General features: G+C 40.5%; 1 protein-coding gene across 1 annotated transcript in view; it reads right to left on the bottom strand.

The window, feature by feature from the left end:
• Positions 1-16304, bottom strand: part of MALRD1 (MAM and LDL receptor class A domain containing 1) — a 468338-nt gene that overhangs the window by 338481 nt on the left and 113553 nt on the right. The window contains exons 16-19 of the mRNA XM_075124752.1: positions 15676-15828; positions 15422-15527; positions 13692-14059; positions 9423-9844 (exon numbers count right to left, since the gene is read on the bottom strand). Of these exons, the coding sequence (XP_074980853.1) occupies positions 9423-9844; positions 13692-14059; positions 15422-15527; positions 15676-15828 (1049 nt within the window). The remainder of the gene's footprint in view (positions 1-9422; positions 9845-13691; positions 14060-15421; positions 15528-15675; positions 15829-16304) is intronic.

Genomic DNA, 16304 nt, shown 5'->3' with positions numbered 1-16304 from the left:
ATGCTGCTTGGACTTTGGGCGGGCAAGATTTCTAAGCATAAGCAAGGGCTCCAGAGCTGCTTGGCCTGGTTAGCCCAAGAAGACATATAGGGTACATCTACACAGCAAAGAAAAAGCTGCAGCTGGCTTGTGCTGGCTGATGTGGGCTACCAGGGCTCAGGTTCATGGGGTTCTTTCATTGCTGTGTAGACTTCTGGACTCAGACTGGAGCCCAGGCTCTAGGACCCTGTGGGGCCAATCGTGGAATTTTCTTCTCTGTGTAGACATACTCATAGAGCTTGCATTTACAGCAGCTTCTATTGTCTAAGACTCTAACTCATATTTGTATGTTTACCTGCTTTACCCTGGCAAATATTTCTCTTATTTTTTCCTTAGTTAATAAATCTTTAGTTAGTTTATTATAGTATTGCGTACAAGCATTGTTTTTGGTGTAGGATCTAAGGTGTAACTGACCTGGGTTAAGTAACTGGTCCTTTGGGACTGGGAATAACCTGAATATTGTTGTGATTTTTGGTGTAAGGGACCATCTATCACAAAGGCAAACTTCACTGGGTGGCAAGATAGACCGGAGTACCCAAGGAGACTGTCTGTGACTATGTTAAGGTTACCATAGTGCTTGAGGAGTTCACACTTGATATTTGGTTGGTGAAATCTAAGTATAGAACTCACAGCCAGTTTGGGGTTTATGCCCTGTTTTTTAACAGTCTGCCCTGAGATTGGTTTTCATGCTCCTGAGCCACTCCCGACAGCCTGACAGAAGTGGGTGACAGGGAGAGAGTCTATAGTCACTCTCCAGGCACAGAGTGGCGATTAGGAGGAAACCCAATGAGGAACCAAAGCCCTGAGATCCTGTCCCCGATAGAAGGGATTTATCCAGAGGTGTTCTGGAAGAAGAAAGCCTGTGGAACATGGCTTAGGAAGATGCCAAGGGAAAGACCAGTGAGGGTTGAGACAGTATAGACCTTGGCTACCGATGATAGGGTCCCTGGGCTGGAAGTCGGAGTAGCCAGTGGACCCAGGTTCCCCTACCAGCCACTGGGAAAGTGGCACAGGTTGGGAATTGCGGAAGACTGTCTGAGACTGCACACACGCAGATTGTCCGGTGGACCTGGCTGCACCGGAAGGGGAAAATTATATGGTGACTTTAATGGAGGGCTGAGTCAGAAAGGAAAAGCACCCCAATTCCAATACCACCCTATACCGGAAACCTACTGACCGCTATTCCTACCTACATGCCTCCAGCTTTCACCCTGACCACACCACACGATCCATCGTCTACAGCCAAGCTCTGCGATACAACCGCATTTGCACCAACCCCTCAGACAGAGACAAACACCTACAAGATCTCTATCAAGCATTCTTACAACTACAATACCCACCTGCGGAAGTGAAGAAACAGATTGATAGAGCCAGAAGAGTTCCCAGAAGTCACCTACTACAGGACAGGCCTAACAAAGAAAATAACAGAACGCCACTAGCCGTCACCTTCAGCCCCCAACTAAAACCCCTCCAACGCATTATTAAGGATCTACAACCTATCCTGAAGGATGACCCAACACTCTCACAAATCTTGGGAGACAGGCCAGTCCTTGCCTACAGACAGCCCCCCAACCTGAAGCAAATACTCACCAGCAACCACATACCACATAACAGAACCACTAACCCAGGAACCTATCCTTGCAACAAAGCCCGTTGCCAACTGTGCCCACATATCTATTCAGGGGACACCATCACAGGGCCTAATAACATCAGCCACACTATCAGAGGCTCGTTCACCTGCACATCCACCAATGTGATATATGCCATCATGTGCCAGCAATGCCCCTCTGCCATGTACATTGGTCAAACTGGGCAGTCTCTACGTAAAAGAATAAATGGACACAAATCAGATGTCAAGAATTATAACATTCATAAACCAGTCGGAGAACACTTCAATCTCTCTGGTCACGCGATTACAGACATGAAAGTTGCAATATTACAACAAAAAAACTTCAAATCCAGACTCCAGCGAGAAACTGTTGAATTGGAATTCATTTGCAAATTGGATACAATTAACTTAGGCTTGAATAGAGACTGGGAGTGGTTAAGTCATTATGCAAGGTAACCTATTTCCCCTTGTTTTTTCCTACCCCCCCCCCCCCATACGTTCTTGTTAAACCCTGGATTTGTGCTGGAAATGGCCCACCTTGATTATCATACACATTGTAAGGAGAATGGTCACTTTAGATAAGCTATTACCAGCAGGAGAGTGGGTTTGTGTGTGGGGGAAGTGGGGGGGTGAGAAAACCTGGATTTGTGCTGGAAATGGCCCAACTTGATTATCATACACATTGTAAGGAGAGTGATCACTTTAGATAAGCTATTACTAGCAGGAGAGTGGGGTGGGGGGAGGTATTTTTTCATGCTTTGTGTGTATAAAAAGATCTTCTACACTTTCCACAGTATGCATCCGATGAAGTGAGCTGTAGCTCATGAAAGCTTATGCTCAAATAAATTGGTTAGTCTCTAAGGTGCCGCCAGTACTCCTTTTCTTTTTGCGAATACAGACTAACATGGCTGTTACTCTGAAACCCATTTAAACCAATTGCAGTACACACAGTAGTAAATGTTTGGAGGATCAGGCTCTTAAACTGCAAACCTCTTGGTCCTTATGTTTGTTTCTGTATAGTGTTGGGCACCACCAAAGCACAACAAGTAAAAATAAAAAAAAATAAAAAAATTAGAGAGGAGACCTGGCTTTCATTCTTGTCTATAAAGCATAGGCAATATATCGTCATAATCTTCAATCAATATTCCACCACTTTATGATCTATTAGTATGTAATTGTTAATCAAAACAGAATTATTATTATGTATTTAGTTATATATCTTCCCTAGTCATTTTTTAAACTAATAAATTACTAAATGTATTTTACCACCCAACTTTTGAGAAAATTATTGTGATTTTGAAGATAGATTTATATTCTGTAGTATCTTCCATTTTTATTTTTTGGCTTGAGGGTTAGTTTTGGTTTTTCTTGCTTTTTGGGTTTTGTTTTTCATACCTTAATAGACAAATGACATATATGGTAGCAGAATTATACCTGAATAATGCAAATTTTGAGTAGCAGTAGCTAGTAATCTATTTCAATATTGAATTTGCATGTTTGAAAGAAGCTTCATAATCATAATAGACATTAGAGAAGGCCTGGGGTGATTATTGTGAAATAATCATAGAGGGTTAGAAACATTAAATGACTCCCTATGTCTTGTGATATTATAGGGTTGTAATTATCTCCGTTTACAAAACTTGCATATGAATTAAATGTGAAATAGATCAGGGCAAAATTGCCTTTACATTATAAATAACCTCATAAATTTTAAAATATGACAGAATGTCCCTAGATATCATTTTAAAGATACTGTAGGCATCTGATTTATATCCATTCTGTAACTTCCATGACTAAAAGGAAGGGGCCTGGACTAACAAAGAATATTGTTATATATCACTTTATTAATTTAAACATAACATCGTCACTTATTTTTGCCAAATGTGGAGCAGTTTGAAGGAAAAGAGGAAAACAATGACATTTATCTAACAAATAACCACAATAAAAACCTGTCCTCTCTTCTGAGGTGAAACTGTGTCAGGCATCGATTTCCCACTGATGATAAAGCAAACACTGTGCATCATCAATATAAGTGAGCTATCCTGGACATTTCAATATTTTACTATGATTTCAAACACCACTTATATGGAAAACATGAAAGTGGACTGCTAAAGGAGATTAAGAAGATAAACACACTTAACAGTTATGTTTACCCATATTGGGATGAATGTCTTAGACCAGAAAAGGAATAAAGGAATAAAGTTCTGTCAGTTCTGAGAACTGAACTTTAGTTTCCATCCTGCACAATATTGCACAATGGGAATCCATAAGTGAGCTATGTATGATCAAATAGTTTGCTAAAATAACAATTTGAGAGGGAGTTTGTAAGGGGGAGCCCTAATATAGGCACTATGGTTGGGAAGGGCCAACATTGCTCCTGCCTCCTTCACCTATAATCCAGACAGAGAACTTAACCATGGATGCTTCTACCCAGATCCTGGTATGGATTTGCAGAGACTGTGACCTGCATTTCCCACTCTCACAAAGCCAGGCTGGGGGGACCACCCAATCTGAAAGGTGCCTGCTGGTGGAATCTCTCAGGAAGCAGGTGAGAGAATGACAGAAGAAGCTAGCTGGGCTGAGGAGCATCAGTGCCCACAAAGAATTCATTGAGAGTATTCAGATGGAGACGTCTAAGTTATCCAAGTTATCCAGCTAGAGAAGTCTGTTGTCAGGCCACCAGGAGAGAAGGATGTGGTTCCATCACCGGGCGGACACTGGCTGCTGATTATTTCTGGGAGCAGGCAGTGTTCCACCCCTACTCCCAACTTACACACCAAAGTGATGAAGAACTGTTATGCTGCCCTGGCAACGAGCGACGAGGAATCACCCCCAGAGGTGGAGGAGGAGAAGCCATGTACCCCAAAGCTGAGAGGAGCGCAGCCACCACTACCAGGAGGAAATGTAGGGTAGTGGTGGTTGGTGACTCTCTTCTGAGAGGGACAAAAAGGCACCCATCTATTGGCCTGACATGGCATCCCAGTATTGCTGCCTGCCAGGGGCCCATATCCGAGACATTACAGAGGGACTGCCAAGAATCATTCAGCCTTCTGACTACTGCCCCATGCTACCATTGTTACAAAAAATGCAAACATCATTCTGGGATGTATTAGCAGGAGTGTTGAAAGCAAGACACAAGAAGTAATTCTTCCACTCTACTCTGTGCTGATTAGATCTCAGCTGGAATATTGTGTCCAGTTCTGGGTGCCACAATTCAGGAAAAATGTGGACAAAACTAGAGAAAGTCCACAAAAGAGCAACAAAAACAATAAAAGGTCAAGAAAACAACATATGAGGGAAGATTGAAAAAACTGAATTTGTTTAGTCTGGAGAACAGAAGGCTGAGAGGAGACATGATAACAGTTTTCAAACACATAAAAGGTTGTTACAAGGAGGAGGGAGAACATTTGTTCTCCTTAACTTCTGGAATAGGACAAGAAGCAATAGGCTTAAATTGCAGCAAGTGCGGTTTAGGTTGAACCTTAGGAAAAACTCCTTAACTGTCAGGGTGGTTAAGCACTGGAATAAATTTCCTAGGGAAGTTGTGGCATCTCCATCATTGGACAAACACCTTTTAGGGATGGTCTAGATAATATTAGTCTTGTCCTGATTGCAGGGGGCTTGACTAGATGACCTCTTGAGGTCCCTTCCAGTCCTATGATTCTATGATTCATGGTTCCTGGATCCTTTCAGTAAATCAGCAGATTATTACATGTTTTTAAAAACATCCAGTCTATTGGCTTGATTGTGATATCACTTATATCTACTCTTTTTTTGGCTTGCTTAACATAATTAAAAATAATATTAACATATGTCCCTTTATTGTTTATAATTCACAAGTTGTGTTTCCTTCCTAGAATGTAGTGAACATCTAAGTACACAAGTGACAAGCATTTATGAGAAAAAAGAAGAAAAGAGGGGGGGAGGGAAGGGAATTTTTCTTCTTATATTTTCCTTACTTATATATACAGCTGGTCAAAAAATTTCAAACAAAAAGTTTTTTCATCAAAATCAATATTTTCTGTCCAAAAATGTTGATTTCTATGAATTTTTTCAATTTTCCAAATGCATATTTCAAAGCCAAGCTAAATATTTCCTTTCGAAGTATTGATTTGATCTGAAACATTCCATTGATGTGCACATGGAAACAATGAGACACAGATATCCTAATGTGGTTAAATGCAGAGGCTGCAACTTTACTTAAAAACTACAGTACTACCCAACTGGAGTGACAGCCCAAAACTACTCAGCGGGGTTGTTCCAGTGCTGATCTCAAGAGGCACCAATGGCCTTCATGTACTACAAACCTGAGATTAAATGTGAAGGCCATGCCCCCTCTATATTCTTAGGTCTGGCTCAGGGCCCCAACTGGAAGCCAGAGTCTTGACTCATCCATTCCTCCACACCAGAGATAGGAGAAATAAGAGAAAGTGAGCCACAAGCTGCATTACACATACAGGCAAACCCAATGTGCAAGTCATGCCCAGGACCAATACCCAAGCAGATTGCTGACTTACAGAGACCTCAATCAGACCTTTTCTAACCAAACCACTACATGCATCTGCCAAAGTTGTGACAATTGTAACTTCAATGCCATAAACATGCCAGATGGAAGGTAAAAAAATCCACACAGCAGTTTCCCAATTTTGCCATATCCTTCCAAAAATCCCTTCCAGAACATAAAACTGGTGAGCAGCTAAGTCCCCAGCATCAACAGAGATCCAGAAACTAGATCAAGAGTGAGGCTGAAACAGGAAGTTCACAATGAGCAAACAGTATCAACTCCCACCCTACCCCCTGCACACTTCACCTCCCCTCTGGGGGAGCCAATCACATGGATGAAGCACCATCTCCACCACCCAGCGTATATTTTGAAAATACACATTTTTTTTCTAATTGACATTTTGTTGTCATTGAAAATGCCAGCAATCGGAAGAACAAGCTGTTTCCTATGCAACTTGGAACATGCATGATCACTTGTGCTTTTCTAATTCTAGCCAAAACCATCTCATTTTCAAAATCACCAAATTTGGAAGGGTAGGCAAACCGGCTGCAAAATTCAGTCAAGAACAATAGTGGACATAGGAATGAGCCACAGCTCTTGATCTAACTGACCTAGTAGACCTCTCCTTCCCAAAGCAATTAAATCCCCAAATGAATAATCAAGGTAAGCGAAAAGCTCACTCTACAATACATGGCCAATGCAACAATTGACAAAAACTGAACAACTCAGTAACAATTTCCAATTTTGAGCAATATCCAAGGCATTCAATGTCATGCTGATGTTTTCTCTACCCATTACTCCCCTTTTTACACCGAACTTGGCCCTATAGCTTTCCATTTTACCCCCTTTGATCTGAGGGCTAGTCAAAATTCAGGGCTCCAAACTGGGAAGTTCCAGTTTGAAGTTAAAATTGATGGTGACTGGTATCTTCTTGATGCAATTTTCTTCATTTCAAGGAATGTACAAAGTCCTGTCTCTCTGAACAGAGAATGAATCTAGAACAAAAGGAGCAGTTTCTTAGCTCACAGCCCTCAAGCCTCTTTACCCAGTACCAGACCCAAAAACTCTCTCTAACTTTTTCCTGGATCACACTGTGCTTACAGGCTCCTGCGTGGCTTTCTTGCCCCCTCTCCCTCTCTCTGTTTTTGTCTGTTCTCTGTTTCTGTCTATTCTCTCTGACACCCCCATCCACCTGGACACAATATCCAGTCAACCCATCTGCCCACCTGGTGCTAGTTTCTGGACAGACTTTATTAGGGCTTGTTTTGGATGTGACTCCTTAACAGTCTCTTACAACTATCTTAAATGGATTAATTTCCATATAAGCTTGAGTGAGGTTTTAATTCCCATAACAAGATTACACTCAGCTCATAACACTCTGCAGAGGAAGGAAGGGTAGGAGAGCCCTATGGTGCTGTCACACTAAGCCTTACTAACTCAAAACATCTTCCTAACCCTAATCAAGGACCCATGTATGACTATTGATTTTGGAGTTTTTTAGGCAAACTACTAAGCATCCAACATACTTCCTTTCTATGCAAAACAAGTATGCATGCGGAACTTGCACAAAGAGGAACTAAAATATATTCAAACTCCAATTTAAATGCAGTGCACATTTCAATTCAATTCAAAGTCAAGTGCTTCCATGTTTAGGGCCTGGTTCACTTCTCACAGACACAGGTATAAATTATGAGTAACTCCATTTCAAACAATAAATTTATCCCCAGCGTGAAACTGGTATAAGTGAGAGTAAAATCAAGCTGCCAATGTGAAAAGTGCCGTTCACATTCCTTCCAAGTAGGTTGCACACTGTATGCCTAGTCACAATAAAAACAAATCCAGATGTCACACAACAAACAGTACAGTTTGTACTACTGGCATTAATGTTCAGCTATCAATATATTATATAGTAGGCTAAATTAATATAGAAAATGAGGTATAAGAATGAGTTTTAGTTCTGGGTTTTAAGAACTAGGTACATGTTTGTATACAAACAAATTCTACTGTAATTACTCTCTGCCCTAGAGTAACTTGTTCTCATTCACACTAAGGACTGGTCTACGCTACAGATTTAGATCAATGTAACTCTGTAAGCGTCTACACTAAAATGTAGCTCCCTTCAGTGCTCTCTGTAGGTTCCATCACTCTCCACCTCTGCGAGAGGTGTAGCACTTAGGTCAATTTAGTTAGCTTGACACAGTGTTAGTGTAGATACTGCACTGGTTACATCAACTGTTGCTGCCTATCAGAAGCCATCCCACAATGCTCCACACTGACAGTTAAATCAGTGCAAGTGCTCCTGGTCAGGACATGCACCAATGACAAATGGGGCATAGTGTGGATGTGCAAAAGCAATTTAATTACTGCAGTGGCTGTATATGGACATAACTTAGGGAGACCTATTTTTGTAGTGTAGACTGTAGTGCAAAGGGGCCTTAAATGGATATAAACCTTTACGCCCACTGTAAGGTTTCTCTAAATAGCCAAACTGATGTAACAGGGCCTTAGTGTCAACGAGAATGTGGCCGTTTGTCCCTTAACATAGTCCTTATGGAAACAAAACATGGCACCATCTACCTCTAATATTGCCTTAGGTCAGTTAAATAAAGGAATTAATTTTTGCTAATATTTTCTTTTCAATTAATTTTCTGATGAATTGGCATCACATGGTCAAATGAATAAACATCTCAAATATGTTTGCAAGTATACCAACCCCAATATGACCCACAAGACAAAGTAAAACTTAAATGTTCTATAACACAAAGCGTTTTTTTAAAAAGAGGGCACTGGATTTCCAGCTGTGCTTTATAATAAATTTGTATTCTATTAACTGATACCTACTTTTCAACCTATGAGCATTAGGCTCTTCACCCAAATATTTTGATGGCATATTCAGTCTAATGTCACGTAGTAAAAGGTTTTTCACAAAAAATAAAAGGACAAGCTGTTCCATATTCCCAGTTGGCTTTGCAATCGACACAAGCATAGTTTCATGGTATTAAATGCTGAAAGAACCAAGTAACAGCTGTTTCAAAATGCCATGTGTTCATCTTCAAAGATGATAACCAGGCATTCTGGTATGGGGAAATATGGCTGCAGCAGAACAAAATGTTTGGGAACATATTTAATCAAATGACAAATGTGTTTCAAAGTAAATTTGATCAGAGAGTGTTTCTTACTTTTGGCTTTATTTTAGATTAGTGTAATCTCTCATTCTCTCAGCATTTTATGGTGCTCTAGTAAGTAGATGACAGACTAAAAGAATCATACCTGAAAAGGCTTAGCACTTGTAATACTGAGTGTTTGTCTTATCCATCTGTTGCCTTGATTTCCAAACTTCTGCCACAGCAGATGACCCCTTGAGTTGCTCAAAATTCTCCAGAAGACTGACAGCCTATAAATGTGTTTTCCAAACATATGATAATGAAAGCGGAAAATGCAGCTTTTATTGCCATGAGTGAAAGTGCTGTTAAAGATAGGACTCAGCAAAACTGCTCTATTTTGGAACACTTGCGGTTCTGAGGATTCTATATAGAGATAATGCCCCTTGACTGTGCCCAAAGTATGATCCTTTATTGGTCCTGTGTCAAATGTGGAAGTTGGGCCCTGGTTTCTGGTCCAGTCAAAGTCATCATCCATGTCCTGGTTCCAGTTGCACAGACCATTTTCAAAGTTACACTGTAGCTCAGATTCTGAAATATGTAAATACAGACCTTGTCAAATGAAAGCAATATGCTACATCAAACAAAGTGATCTACTAGAATTTGCTTTTTCTCCTCACAGAGTTAATCTCAATGTAATTAATTATATTTAAACCAGTCTGAACAAGAACCAAGGACTGGATGCTTTCCTCACATATATGTGGCAATACACACATACTCAGTGGAAGTTATGCTAAAGTATCATGATAAATTCTGTCCCTAAATTGAAACTTGATTGGACAAACCACTAGAAAAATATACTGTAGGAAAGTGGTTCTCAACCTTTCCCGATTACTGTACCCCTTTTCGGAGTCCTGCCACCTTTAGAGTAAGCCCAAGCCCCGCTGCCTGGGGCTGAAGCATGTAATTTAGCTTCACGGGGCCCTTGTGGCATGGGGATCCAGGCAGTTGCCTTCCTTGCCATCCCTTAACACCAGTCCTGCACTTGCGACTCCCTAAACCCGTCCCATGGCCCCCCTGGGGTTCACGACCCCCCAGGTTGAGAAGCACTGATCTAGATGAGTTGACATACCCCATGGAAGACCTCTGTGTACCCACGGAGTACACGTACCCCAGGTTGAGACCCACTTAGGATACAAACTTGGATAGGAAGGGAGAATGGAATGTGTGTCCTCATAGTTGCATTCTTTATTGCAGGAAAAAGACTTAAAATTAGGTTTTAAACTCTTACTATCTTTCAGTACTCAAACTAATTAGATATAGGCCAAGGAGCCAATTTTGGATCCAGATTCAGATTAGTTTTAGGCTAGAATTCAGGGTTAGGGGCCAAACTGAATGAAGGTTCAAGTTTGGTTGCAATGGTGCAAAATGTAATGTGCTTTTTTTTTGCAAGATTTCAACCCCAAATGACAAATCTCCTGGTTGCATACATTCACGGCTCTGTTTACCATTGTAAATGTTATATTATAGTATTATATTTGTTCAACTTGTTACCCTGGGAATTGGGGGAAGAAAAAATAGATAGAAAAGCAAAAGCAGTGAAAGTGTGTGGGAATGTGAGAAAAAGGAGGATACCTTCGTACAGAATCTACTGTGTGAATACAGAATCATAATCATCAAAACACCATAGAGTGAATACTCATGTTGAGAACAGCTCACACCACCTTGTGCAACAGTAAAACTTTATTAAAGGAAAAATGAAGCAATTAATACCAATAACCCAGAAAGATTAAGGCCACATATTAAAGGCTTCTCATCCTAGCCTCCATTTGGGTGCATACCAATTTACAACGTGGCCTCCAGTTGTGTGCCCACCTCTTAGCTCCTCCATCCTATAGTGGCACTGTGGCTTCCTATCTCACCATCAACATGAAGCCTCTTCCTCTTGACTTGTGTACCAGATTAGACTTTCCCCAGGATCAGTCTTGGTGTCTAACTGCTTTTCATAGCCTTCTGTGTTTTATATAACAAGACAGCCCATGTAAATTAATGTTAGTATCAGGATTTAGGCAAAATTAAATCTGTTTAGTGATTTTAGTTTTTTTATATAAGGTTATATATTAGCAAAAACACTATTGATGAGTCACAATTTTTTTTCCATTAGATTAAGGAATAATCTGTTTATTTTCAAATTAAGTTTTCCATTAACGCTGCACCTTTTCACCTCTGTATAGGATTAAATGCAGCCTGACAAAAATAAGTTACTTGATTTAGGAAAGCAGGAAGTGTTGCATTTCAGGAATGAAAAAGATAACAGAGTGAGCACATGCCAAAGAAAGCATAAGTCTCATTTGATGCCTCTTCAATTGCAAATTATCTGGCTCAGCTGTGACTTGAACTGGAGGCCTATGGATCACAAAGTGATTGTGGTAGGAAATGAGATAAAGCAGACTCTCCACAAGACATCACTTGCAGTAAGAGTGGCACTTTCCAAAAATTCAACCACTGGCAGGGTGAAACCATCACAAATCTCCCTCTATCCGAAAAACCAGAGGACCCCCCGGGGGGAAGACTGGAATCTGCCCAACAGACCCAAGGATGGGAGAACCAAAGAACAAGATAACATCTGGCAGCACAGAGCCGTCAGAAATGTGCCATCTGTTGATTGATTCAGCAACAGCATGATGAAGCAATTCCCATAGCCTGGCATAGGAATAAATTCCTATAAAAATGGTCTCTAGAAATTGAGAACTTTGGGGTCTGATTCTGCAAACCAATTTCCAGGAGCATCACATGAGCATCTGACAAGGCCCTGCTCCCTCTTCATGTCTAGGCCACCTCCCCCGTGGCTTGGCACGAGCAACTCTAAGGCTGGTAACTTTGATAACAACCTTGCAGAACCTCTGTGTGTGTGTATGAATGAATGTGTGAATAAATATGAAATTGAATGGAATGTTATAGCTATAACTAATGGCTTCCTATGATTCTTTCTGTATTCACAATAAATGTGGCATTTTGCCTTATCCCCTTTAATAAGATCCTGCTGGTTTTTATTTTATTGGTATAACAATGCATGAGGCAAAATGCTTCCAGCCTAGACATCATAAGAACACTCCAGACAGCTTGTAAGTAATGGCTGCTATGACTCAGCAAGGTTTGCAAGGGCATGTGACCAGACCACATGACACTGATCTCCATTTTGGGTGCCTGTATTTTTCCACAAACTGGTCTGGGAACCAAGTTTGAAACATATGGTTCCCGCCATATGGAAAAGGAATAGACGGCAGGGAGTGACATCATCTGTTCCTCTTCACTCCCCCACAACTCAACAGCTGAGGGAAGCTCCGAAAGAAAAGGACTAGGAACGAGGGTGGGGAGCCCAAGCTGCAAAGCAAGTGCAGCTTGTGCCTTCAGAATCTGAAAGCCTGTTTGTATCATCAATCAGGGTGAGAATTTGCGCATTCATATCCAATCTTTCTAGTATCCTAGGCTTAGTTTGCAGTTTTGTTTATTTATTAGGTAATTTGATTTGATCTGTTTGCTAGCACTTATAATCACTTAAAATCTATCTTTTGCAGTTAATAAACTCGTTTTATGTTTTAATGTTTTAGTGTGCCTTTAAGTGAAGTGCCTGGGGAAAAATCGTAGTTTGGTTAAACAAGTTTGTTCCATATTCCTCTCCACATTAAAGGAGAGGCGAACTGAGTAATAAATTCGTACTGGTCAGGGTTTTGACCAGGGCAGGACAATACAGCTCTGGGGTCCTAGCTTGGGAAGCTGGGGGTTATCTTGGTTATAGCCTCACTATTGTTGGTTCATGTAGTGGCTGGCCAAAGCCTGCATGTAACTGGTGGGGGTGTAAGACCGGGAGCGGTCTATTGCCTGTCACAGCAGCACAATGTTGAGAGGGAGCCCAGGCTGCTGAGTCTGAGGGCTCAGTGGAACCCCAGTTCCAGGTGGCACCATGTGAGTGGAGGGAAATCGTCTCACTATTACCTCCATAATATACAGAATTAGAGGATATTATTCCCCACAGTATGTCAACATCTCATATAAATATAGATCTTCACCATGCTTCATCTATTTAAGGAAAGTTAACATATTAAACAACAACAACAAAAAACCCTAGCACACATCATATTACCACTCTGAGAATTCTATTCTGAACAAGGAGTGCTTTTCTATATTTTATAGAAAATACAGAAATATGGCCACATTTCTAATAAAGAAGATTGGTCTGTGCATATTTGTTTTCATTTTCTACAAAGAGCTAACTTCTAGAGCTCATCAGGTGCATATGGCACCAGTCAATCATTTGAAGATTGTATTTCAACAATAGATCTATTCATCCCTAGTGTAAGCAGTGCACTTCCAGGGCTGAAATTGGTCATTATAACAACTTTGTTATTGGACAAGGAACAGAGCTGAAAGTACTTACTGCAATTGTCCTCATCAGATCCATCCCCACAATTATCCACGAGATCACACACGAATAAACTGTCGATGCAAGCCTTTGTGTCTCTGCACCAGAAATGATCAGGACCTTCACAGCTTACTGCTGGAGGTGGAAGAGCACAGTTCTCGAAAGTTATATCATCAATTGCTGAGACACCATCATAAAATCCAAGGCTGACTTTATACAGTGATAATTGGAAGGGCCATGGGAGGCGGCCGAGCTGAACGAAAGCCTTTAACCACTGCTTTCCTTGATTATAGTATACCCTCCAGAGGACAGTAGCATTTTTCAGTCCATGAACATGTAATTGCATCTCTGCTGCTCCAACTGACTGTCCATAATTGTAGTACCTGAAAAGGCAGCGGAAAAAGTCAAAAGGTGCAAATGATGAGGATGAATCATGTTAAATGTACTGGGCCAGTATCAGCTCTGTTATAATTCTATGGAATTTAATGGAATCACCCCTGGAATGAAGTCAGTCCACAGAGCCCACATCCAGTTCAGCAGCAATTCACACCATTCTGTATGTGATCTCATTGTCATACCATAGCTATATTAGCTTATCTGCTTTGGCAGACTTGGCTGATAGATGAATCATGGACACTTCTGAAGAAGTTAAGACTATGATGGAGGAACGGTTCTTAATTAACTTAGAATCCACAATTGTACAGAGAAATTCTCCTTCATAGTAACCAATGAACACAACACACTCACAGGCAAAATATTAATTGTATGAATGTAATTCAACAGATAAATTTAAAGTTTCTCTGAAGGAAAGCAAAAATCTAGTGAATGCAAGAACATGTCTTTCTTTCACCATAATTATTAATTACACTTTGCACTCCACCTAACAATCTCAAAGCACTTAACAAACATTAATGCTTACGACATCCCCATGAGTTTAGTATTACTATATCCCTCTTACATCTAGAGAAACAGAAATTATGTGACTGGTACAACAGTGACACAGCAAGTCAATGCCAGAACTGGGAATAAGACCAGAACTTTTGACCTCCAGTCCCATATTCTAACCACTAAACAGACTTGCCTCCCATTGACTACAGTACCACTCTTTCATAAGAAGAGAGATGAGGTCATGTCCAATTAACTCTTTCTTCAGAAAACCAATTCTGAATTTTATCACTGAACAAAATTTCAGCAACGACAAACTTGTTCATTTAAAAATAAGCACCATCCTGAACTTTAACACACAAATCTTGGTTAACTTTCCCCACCATCCTGCATTTAACATTTTTTTGTTCACTAAATCATTTGATAAAGCCGGTCGTTCTGAGATTTACAGCTTGATTTAGAATCTCCCAGAGGCCTTGATGAGCCACTAGCCTTTTGTGTGGTTAGTTATTCCAAACTGAATCTCGTTAACATTTTGAGATTGACCCATCCTTAGTAGAACTGTATTATTGGAATCACCATGGGATTTCTGTGTATTACTCTGGGAAAAAAAACATTTTAAAGGATTATGTCTAAAAGATCAAAAACTAAAACAGTCCTGTGTCTCAGGTCTGTTTTTCCAAATGCTTCCGCTTATTGTTGCCTAGTGGTTACAACAAAGCCTGTGCAACTAAAGAGTAAAAGGAGGCAATAAATATTGCCGAGGGAGATGTACACCACTAGAAATTCTAACCTCAATTTCAATCCAACAGAAGCAATGTCAGATGTTCCATAAATTTAAAATAAAACTTAATTCATACCAGAAGGACACTGTGCAGCCTGATCCAGCTTGGCTGAACGTGGGGCTTCGTATTTGAGCAACCTGTGAAATGCTGCTGCTGTTCCTCAGAACAAACATAAAATGACCTGTTTGGGGGAAAAAAATAGAAAAGAACTGTTCATACACAGAGCCAGTATAACACACAGAAGATTTCAACAGGGGTTACTGCCCCTGATTTAATGGCAGGCAGTTTGGTGTATGTGTATCTGCATCAAGGACCTGTTTATGTCTTACCTTCAGATTTGTTATAGGTATGATCCTCTGGTGGGGCTTGTTTCTGAAAAGCAGATGGAAGTGCACTTCTGGAGCTTCTTATCCAGTCAAATCCATCTGCACTAACAGTCTCAAACCAGCCACAGCTGTCTGTTTCAAAGTCACATTTAGCAGCTGAAATATTGAAAGAGATGTTTCACTTTGTATTTCTGAACATAACCACCATCAGCTAATCAGACCGTGGAAAAACTTTCCAGAATGTAAGTAAAAGAACAAGGCTCTAAAACAAAACATTTCTACAATGTGCCAGACAGGTATCTGGGAAAAAGACAGGTGGGTAACAGGGTATGAGATTAGGTGATTTTTTATTATTTAATTTTAATTACAGTATCACATAGAGTCATCAGCAAGGATCAGGCCTTCACTGGGCCAGGCACTGTGCACATGCGCAAACACATTGTATGATTTGTAGTCTAAATAAAACAAGAGAGGCAAAAAGTGGAAGAAAAATAGTATTATTATCCTCTTTTTACAGATTGGGAACTGAGGCATGAAGAGATTCAAGATCTCACAGAAAGTTTATGTCAGAAACAGGAATTGAACCTAGATCTTCCAAATCCCACTCAATGCTTCAATTACTAGTAAGATCT

This window comes from Caretta caretta, chromosome 2, assembly GCF_965140235.1.
Source record: "Caretta caretta isolate rCarCar2 chromosome 2, rCarCar1.hap1, whole genome shotgun sequence".
NCBI lineage: Eukaryota > Metazoa > Chordata > Testudines > Cheloniidae > Caretta > Caretta caretta.
The sequence above is the reverse complement of the archived record's forward strand: the minus strand, read 5'-3'. Positions and strand labels throughout refer to the sequence as shown.